The 12,451-nt window shown below is 43.6% G+C and overlaps 1 protein-coding gene across 1 annotated transcript; it reads left to right on the top strand.

The window, feature by feature from the left end:
• The first annotated feature begins 4,270 nt into the window (after nucleotides 1-4,270).
• LOC127341272 (uncharacterized) lies at nucleotides 4,271-5,848 on the top strand. The gene has a single exon (XM_051367075.2). The coding sequence runs from the start codon at nucleotides 4,378-4,380 to the stop codon at nucleotides 5,311-5,313; it is 936 nt and encodes a 311-aa protein (XP_051223035.1). The 5' UTR covers nucleotides 4,271-4,377; the 3' UTR covers nucleotides 5,314-5,848.
• Nucleotides 5,849-12,451: the final 6,603 nt, after the last annotated feature.

Genomic DNA, 12,451 nt, shown 5'->3' with positions numbered 1-12,451 from the left:
ATACAGCATTTCTTTGTCCTAGGTGAGCGCTCAGGTTCTGTGAGATTCCCTTCATAGTATTGCAGAAATTTCATGCTTCAAGGAAATATGAGCAATGTGGTTTCTCTCTCCCAGGTTTGTTAATGGAATTGGAAAAGAGATGTTGGTGTTGTCCCTGTCTAATAGATGACACAATGTACAGGTTGGTCTGGGCTGGAGCATTGGAGCTCTTGCGCGGCTGCGCCCCAAAGTCGTGTAAATGGCTTCTACTGGTATCCCCTCTCTATTCTTTCTTATCAATATCTATTGGGTTGTTGCTATTTGCTTGTTGCGTATGCTTATTTATGTCTCTCTACTTTATTTTTTGAGTCAATCACTCTGATATGCATAGTAGTACATGTTGGAAGGTTACGATGCCTAATTTGTAGGTGGGTAAATATCTACAAGCGATATATGGAATAGATTAAGTAAATTAGAAACTAGAATAAATGAATTGGCAATGATGTCCTGCTTTCTAATTTGGTTCATCTATATTTTCTTGCACTAGAATATTACAAATTGGGAGCTATTCACAAGTCTTATTTATTCTGGTGTGGAGGTGTTAACCGCACACCACCATTAGCAGGTCAAGTAACGCTCTGAACTTATGTCATTAGTACTGGATTGGGTCTTTTATTTTTCTCTCACTGCCTGTCACGTCACATCTTCACCATCTCTGGACAGCACCTGCAGTACGCCACTCGCTAGCCTTTCCACGATGACAGCGACATCAGCTGTATCTTGGATGGGTTTTCTGCTATCCTCACCTCATGAGGCCATTAACTAGCTTGATGAGGCGGGCATCAGCCGGAGGTTGGAGCCAACAGAGCCAACATTAGGTGCTATGGCGTGGCCTTCTTCTCTTCTCAGGAAATCAAGTGAGAAAACTGAGATTTCCTGTTTTGTTTCATAGAATGATTGTTTTATTTTTCCTGGGCTGGACACAAGGCATTGAGGCTGCGCCCTTCTCGAAGCTGGCCTTTCTTACCCAACATATTGGCAAGCCACACCCTTATCTTTGTACTTCCATGTGTATATGTGGTGATGCACTGCCAGGCTAATTTTAATGCGAAAATATTAGATTGTTTTAGCATGCGTAAGCCAAATGATTAAAAGAATCAAATCTATTTTGTTTCTGTACAGCTAGCTTCCTCATTGTTTTCCATTTGCTTCACACATGTAGTCTCTGTGCATTTTAAACCCTTTGTACAGTCATTGTCGATCTGCTCCAAGAATAGTTGATTTTGCAGAATAAAACATCTCACTGAGCTGTTTCTGATACGGAACCTGACTAATGAAACTGTAAAAATATCATGTCGAGTGGTGCTTACTGCTTAGTAGATTCATTAAGCGAAACCGTAACTGGAGAGTGAAAGTATCAATTTCGGCACTGCAGCCCACATGATCGATTCCAACTGATGGTGCTTCTTACTGGTAGATTATATAAAATCACGTAGCAGATCAGTCATCAGCTTGACTTTCTTTTCACCATGCCCAATCTCTAAGCTACTCAATTCTTACATGGCATAATTGTTCTGGTTAATAGGTTCTTGCGAACGCAACACAGCTTGCTTGCTCTCAAACACGTGTAGAGTTTCTCCTCTTTCATTCTATGGCTGATCGCTGGCAAAGCTCTGAAATCATTTGGATTGTGGTTTTCAAGCTATGGTATCAGGAAGGACTTATGTTGAGGTAAATAATTCCACTATTTAGTTATCTTTCTTTGTTTGTGCAAAGATCATTCTAATACAAAATGTCAGCTTATGCTAAATACAATTTCATGTACTAACCAGTCTGTCCGCACATATATAGATATTTGTGCCTATTTGCTGCAGCTTGAATTGAAAGTAGTAAGACTCTAAGTATATACAAATTATTACAACTTTGGGTGTATAATTCTTTGGCAAGGATATTGTATTTTTTGAACCACTCCCATAAATTTCTTTTGAAGAAAAGATGGAGAATTATGCAATTTTACACACTCAAACGGTGGAGTAGAGTAAGTTGCACCAAATGAAACTTTATAAATGTTAGTAACGCTAAAGTACCAAATAAATAAAGATACACTGTGTCTTGCGGACATATTAGTTATTTGCTTCCTTTCCTAATCATGGAATAGATAATGGCTTCAAATTCAAGGAAAATATGGCGAGTCTTGCTCCAACCATTTGCTAGCACTAATGACTGTGTCTGCACAAGCCTTGAGCTTCACATAAGGACACACTATAGTTCATATCTTTGGTCATTTATGCAAAAATCATGTGATGCTCCTGTGTGGGTTTTATATGGTTCAAGTTAAACGATGTGACAGTTTGCAATGTGTTGAGACACACTGCTGGTTATTAAGATCATTTGCGACATCAATAATATGATATAGCTGAGGTACTAGATCACGTGCTTTCATTCTATGATTGTTTGGCGATGAATACATTTTTTCGTATTGTTGATTGGTTTAGAATTGTAAGAGACATCGGTGTTTGTATACTGTGGCAAAGCTTTCTTCTTGTGAAACTTACATAAATATATTATTTTGAAGTTATAAGGCTTGGATAAATCAAAGATACATCAGTTTCTTAGGTTTTAACCTTTTGATTTGCCAGTCAAAATCTTGAAGTATACTTCCATCTGAGATATAAATAATCTAAATCACTTGGGACATTTACAAATAATGCGGTTCTGCCACGTCGGTTTGATAGTTGGTGCGTTGTAAAAATGTGTGCCTTCGATGTGTATATCGCCAGGAGATTACTGTCATGTCGCTGTCTGTCCCGGTGTAGTACTGGACAAACTACGTCAACATTTGCCTCTAGAAGGAGGCAACTTACTGTTTTGCAGGATATTGACATGGCTCTTTGATCACATCTCCTGCTATTTTCAAACATTTATAAGGCAAGCAATCTGCTCTGTTCTAAACAGTGTCTTTGAGTACCTGCTAAATGGAACTCTTTACGAGCATGTTCAAGGTAAGATGGGAACCATCGTGCGTCTGCTTGTATGATGACATTGGACTGAAAAACTATTTGCTTTCATCATGCGTCTCTGGGTTTCAGATGGGGAAGGATGTCAGCTATGTTGGCCCTGTCGGGTGGAGATTGTGCGCATTCTAAGTCACTTGCAAACTGACCTGCAGCTTCCATTCGCCGTCGCCGCTGAATCATGCTTTCATGTACAGAGTGACTATTATTTTTCTTCTTAATACTGAGAGCATTGTTAATCTGCAGTTTGCACGTGGAGAAATAATGCTTAGTTTGATGTTAGTCTCTTTTACAAATATGTCTGTCATTCTATTGAATGTGTTATAATGACACACTTGCTGAAGCAGCTGCACTTAATATTCAGGTGATCATAATCATGTTTGTTTCTGTATTTTGATGTCATGATCTGTGCTAGATGTAAACATGAGTTCTGCATATTTAGTAAAGAAGATAATAGAGACGAACTAGAAAACTTCGGTCTTGCTAAATGGAAGGCTGACAATGCTAAAGCTGGGGAATACTGCTATGGACAAACTCTGTAAATCCCATGCTACTGTTAACTCTTTTTCATAATGTGCTACCCTTCTGCTCTTGTATTTCTAACAATGCCAAGATTTTTTTGTAATGTCCATTGTAAAAATACTTGGCATATTTTCTCTTAGAATGGACGTATGCTTTTCCCTTCACAGTTTTGTTTTGCTGACGAAGCTTAGGTAATGTATTTTCCGGGTACACTCCTGGAAACCTGTATTCCAGAATCTGGTACACTCCAGAAGGTGCTTGTGAATTGGCCCTTCATGCTTTGCAAATGGAGGCATGAAGATGGCCTGCAAGGATCCTCTGGATTGGCTTGTCCCTTACTTAGGTCAGTGAGGTTAGTTACTCTTTTAGATTGGAAACGATCCAGTGGCTGCTTAGCAAAAAGTTTCAGATAAAAAGGGTACATAGTGAGGTATTGTACCACACATACTACTGATACTTGCTTGAACAGTGTGATAGAACCAAGATTTGTTGCATCGATCATGTATTTCTTGTTGATTTTTGGCGGAAGAGCTTATACAAAAGCATGAAAGCTGAAAAATAGTGTGAAATCATACTAAATAATGTAAAATACTAAAGCAGTTAAATTTTGGGCTAATTTTTAATATAAAATAAGCTAACATTTATGATTTAAATGTTGACTTAACTTTGCCATTTGCGCGATAGCGCAACGGGTCATCTAGTCAGATGAAAATCTTTTGGTTCTGCTCGGTGCATGCACGCATGTCACAGTGGTCACTCTCTACCTCACCAGTCTACTGGAGTAGCTTTATCTGACTGAGAGAACACGCACGGTCTCCGAGGAGAAGCCAACCCAACTCGGCAACCCACATCACTGCCTCCAATGCCACTCTCTGCTTCCACTACCCCTACCAGTCTACCACCACCTCCAGCTCCCAAGAAACTCCACAGTACACAACCCATCTCCTTCCCCAACCCTCAGCGGCGACTGATCGGAGCTAGTAGTGCGCGCGGAGAAGAGGACACGATGAAGATCCTCGAGTCGCCCCTCATGGGGGAGTTCATTGGCTACCTCAAGGCGAACTGGGGCGGCAGCTCCCGCGTCAGCCAGCGCCGCCGCCGGCTGCGGCAGCTCGTGGCCATGGTGCAGGGTGTCGCGGCCGCCGCCGAGGGCCGCCCGGCGGTGCGCGAGAGCTCCGTCAACCGCTGGCTGCAGCTGCTGCGCAGGGAGGCGCTGCGCGGCCAGGCGGTGCTCGACGCCACCACCGACCCCTCCGCTGTCGTGGGCTCCGCGAAGAAATTTCTTGCGGGCGTGAAGGCGTTGTTCGTGTGCAGCGCCGAGGTTGACCGCCTTACCGACGCCGTCGAGGCGCTCGAGCAGCTCGCGGGACCCGGCGGCGACCTCCACATCTTCCTCAAGGTGCTGCAGCTCGACGCCGCCGCCGCCGACATGGATGTGGACCACGACGCCCCCGCCTTCGCCGCTAAGCATTATGTCGAGCAAGAAAGCTTCTCCGTCCCCACCGCGCCGGGCGAGAAGAGGAAGCGCGGCGGGAGCTCCGGCGTCGACCAGGCTTGTGATGGTAGCGACGGCGACGGAGAAGGCGAGGCGGCGTCCCACGGCCGTGTCCTCCTGGAGCGCCCCTACCGCACGAAGCGGCGTCGTGCCCTGGCGTGCAAGCGCCACACCCGCTCCGGCCCTCCGCTGCCGGCGGGGCCCGGCCGTTCCGTGGCGGTGGCGGAGGCGATGGTCAGGGTGCGCCGCCGCATCGGGGCGCCGAGCCTCGGCCGGCCATTCTCGAGGATTTCGTTACAGTGAGTGAGTACTGAGCCCTTCTCCTGCGTTTTGATGCTACTGCCTACTGGAACAAAGTAAGCTGATGAGGGATTATGTCGACCATGTAGTATGATCACTTCTTGACCTGGGCAGAGTATGTTCAGTTGACTTGTGCTGTTAACTGCTAGCTGATGCAAACTACTAATTAGTATGTCCCTTTCTTGTGTTCGAGTTATGGTATCGATTCACTGATGCAATGTGACCGCCAGAAGATGAACACCCCTGGTCGCACTTCAGCAATTTTATGTTTCACCATGCTTTACAGCATGAAATTGATAGCAATGCATCAGCTTGACCGTCAACATGAAGCTGATAACTAATAGTAGTCTCTACTGCATCCATTAGGGAAATGTGCTTTGTTTAAGTAAAATGCAGTGACGATCGTGAGAAGCCCTATCCTGCTCTGCAGTCCAGTCGTTTTGTTGAGGATGAGTTGTGTTGTTAGATTGTGCTTCAGTTAGTTTGTTCTGTTATGTGCTGTTAACTGCTAGCTGATGCAAATTAATTAGTCGCTTTGTTGATGTTGAGTTGCGTTCTTCCCGATTCAGTTATTAATTCACTGATGCAATGTGACTGACGGAAGATGGACGCCACTCATCTCATTCCAGCAACTTGAAGTTTGACCATGTCTATGTTTCTTTTGGCTGATGTTTACAACATGAAATTGATACGTCTACATAAGTTGTTTTTAAAATGAAGTGTCATCGCAACTGGAATTCTATAGAAATCTGAAATCGAAGAATTCATAACAGAGGCTGTTTTTAGCAGAATCTGTACTAGTATGTTTTGCAACCAAGTATGTTGTAGCAGTGGTAAGATGGATATATTGGTTAGGGAGGAGTGGAGTTGATTGTAACATAGCGCAAAAATCCAGGTATGGTGGTAAGAAGAATGCAAATGATTTTTTCTATAAAACAAAAGGGCACATTTTATTCAGAGTTTAACAACGATACATCGTATATGGTACACTACTCAAAACTGAATTGGGTGGATCAGCATCCAACAAAATAATCCTATCAGATTCCTGTCACAATCTAGCTACTACTTTGTTTGCCTTTCTTGGTAAGAAGAATGCAAAGGTTAGGGTGGAGTGTACTTGCTTTTAAAATGAAATAAAAAATGGTGGAACGTGGAGAGTGAAATGTATTTTAACATATCAGTGTGCACCAAGAAACAATTACCGCTCTATTCTTTCTCCCTATCTTATAAAAAAATGCTGTCGCTGAAGTGGGACAAAATTCTGCAATCTCCAATGACATTCTTGTCATACACATATTCTCATGTACTACATGACTTGCGATGTTTGTATCATGCGTATTCAGTCTGTGCATGAGAGCTTTAATTGTTACATCCCAATTATTATTAAAAGTTATACTTCCAAATTATTATTAAAAGTTATAAGAAGTCGGTGGCGTGGCCGTGCCTGTTGGTGGCCGGTGAGTACTCTGCGGCCCCTCCTCCAGGCGGCTCACGTTGGTGGCCTTCTTCAGTGTTGGGGGTGGCGGCAGATAACTCGTCGACGGGTCTGTGGTTCGTGGCGGCCTCTTCTTCCGTCGATGAGGTCGACCGGCGGGTGGCAGCGTGGGGGCCTGCTGATCTGCCTAATAAAGGTGGTTGTTCTAGGGTTCCTCTTGTGCGAAGATGGATACATTTGTAAGTCCGGTCATTCTTCATCTGGCCGGAGTGGTGGGTTCCGGAAGGCTCCGCCGGTGAATGTAACAGTGCATGTATGTCTGAAGTTCGCTGGATCGGGTGGTATTCGGTTCGTGCACATTCATGCTTTTATTCCGATCGTTTGGTTCTGGAGGGTGTGGCGTGAAGCTCCGTTCTTTGAAGACATCAGGTGACATCTTGGTCCATGGTGAAGACAAAGAGGTGGAGAATATCATGAATGCTGGAGTGGAGGACTAGCAATGGAGGTTCGAGTCTTCGCGCTGTTGAGGAACTTGCTTGGTGTTTTGGGTTTCGCACAGCAGTATGCAAGTGGGGGCAGCAACATAGGTGAAGTTCAGAGTCTTACCTTTCAGGGTGAAAATCCAAGGTCTGCCATTAATTGGTTGTGCCATGCAATGACCTAGTTGAAGACATTGTGTTGAGAGTGGGGACTATCTTCATGATGAAAATCTAAGATCTTTGATCGGGCGACGATGACTTGTGCACTGTTTTCTTCTTGGTGACGTCACTTTTGAAGAGCCTGGAGTTCAGGTGTTGTTTTGGTGGTGGATATATTGTTGATGTTAGGTCTGGATTGCCGGGACTTTTGTTTTCTTAGAGTTTTTCTTTCTTTTTTCTGCTGTGTGCATCTGTACCATTAGGGTATTGCATTGTTACAGAGGCCGGATGTAATTAGTATCTTTTGATATTAATATATTTTCTTTATCGAAATATAAGAAGTAAAGTAGGACTTTCGTTTTATTCTCATTTCTCTCACTTAGAATGTGAAGATGCAGAGTGTTGATATGATCGTATTTTTAATTATGTTGAAGCTATTGAACTTCAAACTTTTTTTCCTTTGTCATCCTACATACCCGAGGACGTGTATGGATTAAGAAAGGGGATGATGACACGTTGTAAAAGTATCTGATTCCTTTGATGTCTTAGTATCATATTTTTAGTGTTATTTTCTATTTTTAATACGTTTATGAGAACTAATCTATTAATAATATAAAAAAAATCAAGTTTTCGTTTTAATCTTTGATGTGTACGAACTAACGAGTATCCGATAAAACACTAGGGTACTTAAAGGGATTTTGAAACCTAGGTACTTCGGAATATGATTAGAGTTAGTCTAGCACTAAGTTACATAGTTAGCCGACCACTAAGTTACAAAAAAAGTTGGACGTGGAGAGTTCATTTATAATATTCATCTAAACTTATCATTTTTGCCTAAGCTACATATTTTCGAATTTAGGTATAAAAATTGGCACACATATATGCATGCATCCTCTACATCTAAAAAAATTATTTCAATTTTTTTAGAATCTGAAAATATGAATTTTGTAGAGCGCTATAGTATTCAGGTTCCGTTGAACCTAGGTGCCACTACGTAATTCTAATAGCTTGGCACCAGCTTATGTTGATGTTGTTAAAGGGCAAAGGGCCACGAATTTTTCTATAATAGCATGTATCATGTATGACATATCTTGAGGAATCATAAGCACCCCAAAGGTAGACATTGCTTTAGTGTTGATAATTGGATTTCTCTTACTCTCCCAAAGTGTCTAAATAATTTCCCATAATAATAAGGATAATACTTATGATTTACATATATTTTTCCATATTTTCCAAATTTGTTTGATATTCAAAAATTGGACAAAACTGCATTTTCTCTTTAAACTACCGCCTTGAATGGGCTCAAATTTACAGTTTTATTTGGAATATACAAAATAAGGTTGTAGGATTGTCATGAAATCCACATATTATATGCATTCTATATAGAACTTTCTATAAAAAAACTTGAAGCAATTGCTTTCTCTCTCTCTCTCCCATTGTGTGCCCTCTCTCTCCTTCTCTCTGCACACACGTACGAGTTTGTGTGTGTCACGAACGGCTCTACATTGCGCGGAGGTCAAAAGCAAGGCTAAACGGACACCGCCCAAGATTTTATCTGATTGTCCCACATTTCTAGCCTAAATTTAGGCTAGGTTTGCAGTAGCCGCATGCAGTGCGTGTCCTCGCATGTCCGCGCTAGATTGTGTTGGGCCTACTTCTTTAGCAGCCGAGGAGGCGAGGCAAAATGGATCCCCGTGGCCCACCTACGGTCCTCTTAAATGAAGACTAGTCATTCTCGAGGGATCCTACTTTGCAGTCCCCACTATCCCGTCGATCGAAACCCTAGCTCACATCTAGCTCGAGACCATGACAAAGGGAGGCAACTGGTTCCGTCCTGGCCGCAACGGCCATGATTCCAGCGGGTACCGCTTTGGTGGCGGTGGTGGAAATGGCGGCTAACACTTCTTCCGCACGCCCGCGATGAGGCCACCTCAGTCGCATCCCGTGGCACGCTCGGATCGGCGCATGTAAGTGGAGGTCGAGACTGCCCGCCATTTCATGGTTGCCGGCACGCCTCTGCCCTGGCCTAATGTTCACCTGCCAGATGGATGCCACCTAAATAAGGCATGGGTTCCGGTGCCCGCCATTCCCATGCGCAGGCCTGCTCGTCACCGAGAGATCATGTGATGGCGCGCGTACTTGCCGCCCGATCTGAGGCGAGACCCGACATACGACGTGGACTCGCCGATGTGTGCTTGGTGTTCGAGGGTGAACATGAGGAGCAGTGGGCGGGCATCGAGGCGCACCTTGAAGCCCTCAATGATGATGGCGTGGACTACGAGGCGCAGGAGGCTGATACGTCTCCGACGTATCGATAATTTCTTGTGTTCCATGCCACATTATTGATGATATCTACATGTTTTATGCACACTTTATGTCACATTCGTGCATTTTCTGGAACTAACCTATTAACAAGATGCCGAAGTGCCAGTTCCTGTTTTCTGCTGTTTTTGGTTTCAGAAATCCTAGTAACGAAATATTCTCGGAATCGGACGAAATCAACGCCCAAGTTCCTATTTTCACCGGAAGCATCCAGAACACCCTGGAAGGACCAGAGGGGGGGGCACTGGGCCCCCAGACCATAGGCCGGCGCGGCCCAGGCCCTGGCCGCGCCGCCCTATGGTGTCATCGCCCCTTCGACCCTCCTGCGCCGCCTCTTCGCCTATATAATGCCCCTGGATCGAAAACCCTGATACGTTCGACGAAAACCACAGAAACCTTCCAGAGCCGCCGCCATCGCGAGGCCAAGATCTGGGGGACAGGAGTCTCTGTTCCGGCACGCTGCCGGAGCGGGGAAGTGCCCCCGGAAGGCTTCTCCATCGACACCGCTGCCATCTCCACCGCCATCTTCATCACCGCTGCTGCTCCCATGAGGAGGGAGTAGTTCTCCATCGAGGCTCGGGGCTGTACCGGTAGCTATGTGGTTCATCTCTCTCCTATGTACTTCAATACAATAATCTCATGAGCTGCCTTACATGATTGAGATTCATATGATGATGCTTGTAATCTAGATGTCATTATGCTAGTCAAGTGAGTTTTACTTATGTGATCTCCGGAGACTCCTTGTCCCACGTGTGTAAAGGTGACAGTGTGTGCACCGTGTGGGTCTCTTAGGCTATATTTCATAGAATACTTATTCACTGATGAATGGCATAGTGAGGTGCTTATTTATATCTCTTTATGATTGCAATGTGTTTGTATCACAATTTATCTATGTGCTACTCTAGCAATATTATTAAAGTAGTTCTATTCCTCCTGCACGATGTAATGGTGACAGTGTGTGCATCCGTGTTAGTACTTGGTTTATGCTATGATCATGATCTCTTGTAGATTATGAAGTTAACTATTGCTATGATAGTATTGATGTGATCTATTCCTCCTACATATGCATGAAGGTGACAGTGTGCATGCTATGTTAGTACTTGGTTTAGTCTTTTGATCTATCTTACACTATAAGGTTACTTAAATATGAACATCTAATTGTGGAGCTTGTTAACTCCGGCATTGAGGGTTCGTGTAATCCTACGCAATGTGTTCATCATCCAACAAAAGTGTAGAGTATGCATTTATCTATTCTGTTATGTGATCAATGTTGAGAGTGTCCACTAGTGAAAGTGTAATCCCTAGGCCTTGTTCCTAAATACTGCTGCGTTACTACTACTTGTTTACTGTTTTACTGCGTTACTACTGCTGCAATACTACCACCATCAACTACACGCCAGCAAGCTATTTTTTGGCACCGTTGCTACTGCTCATACTTATTTATACCACCTGTATTTCACTATCTCTTCGCCGAACTAGTGCACCTATTAGGTGTGTTGGGGACACAAGAGACTTCTTGCTTTGTGGTTGCAGGGTTGCATGAGAGGGATATCTTTGACCTCTTCCTCCCTGAGTTCGATAAACCTTGGGTGATCCACTTAAGGGAAAACTTGATGCTGTTCTACAAACCTCTGCTCTTGGAGGCCCAACACTGTCTACAGGAAAAGGAGGGGGAAGTAGACATCAAGCTATTTTCTGGCGCCGTTGCCGGGGAGGAAAGGTAAAAGGTACTCACACTCCGGACCTCGGCTACTAAGCTATTTCCCGGCGCCGTAAGTACTCAAAGCTATTTCCTTTAGATCCTGCAATTGCAACTTTTTGTTTCTTGTTTACACTAGTTTGGCATAATGGACAAGAATGAGCTTCTTATTCTATTTCCTGATTTAAAACATGGATTGTTTGATGCGAAAATTAAAAAACCTATGGAATCTTATTTGCATGCTGGTAGTAATATTAGTATGAACGCTTTGAACACCATTGTTGATAATGATATAGAAAGTTCTAAGCTTGGGGAAGCTGGTTTTGATGAGCATGATATTTTTAGTCCCCCAAGCATTGAGGAGAAAATTTTCTTTGATGATACTTTGCCTCCCATTTATGATGATTATAATGATAGAGTCTTTTGTTGCCACCTGTTATGGAGGATAAATTTGATTATGATTACAATATGCCTCCTATATATGATGATAGCTACTTTGTTGAATTTGCTCCCACTATTACTAATAAAATTGATTATGCTTATGTGGAGAGTAACAATTTTATGCATGAGACTCATGATAAGAATGCTTTATGTGATAGTTATATTGTTGAGTTTGCTCATGTTGCTACTGAAAGTTATTATGAGAGAGGTGATGGCGTGTAACTCACACGTTCGTTGGGAACCCCAAGAGGAAGGTATGATGCGCACAGCAGCAAGTTTTCCCTCAGAAAGAAACCAAGGTTTATCGAACCAGGAGGAGCCAAGAAGCACGTTGAAGGTTGATGGCGGCGGGATGTAGTGCGGCGCAACACCAGGGATTCCGGCGCCAACGTGGAACCTGCACAACACAACCAAAGTACTTTGCCCCAACGAAACAGTGAGGTTGTCAATCTCACCGGCTTGCTGTAACAAAGGATTAACCGTATTGTGTGGAAGATGGTTGTTTGCAGAAAACAGTAAAACAGTATTGCAGTAGATTGTATTTCAGTAAAGAGAATTGGACCGGGGTCCACAGTTCACTAGAGGTGTCTCTCCCATAAGACAAAC

This window comes from Lolium perenne, chromosome 3 (genome assembly GCF_019359855.2).
Source record: "Lolium perenne isolate Kyuss_39 chromosome 3, Kyuss_2.0, whole genome shotgun sequence".
Lineage (NCBI taxonomy): Eukaryota > Viridiplantae > Streptophyta > Magnoliopsida > Poales > Poaceae > Lolium > Lolium perenne.
This window is presented reverse-complemented; position numbering and strand designations above follow the sequence as displayed.

Coding starts and splice junctions, on each gene's coding strand:
- LOC127341272 (XM_051367075.2), top strand. CDS start 4,378: ATGCCACTCTCTGCTTCCACTACCCCTACCAGTCTACCACCACCTCCA.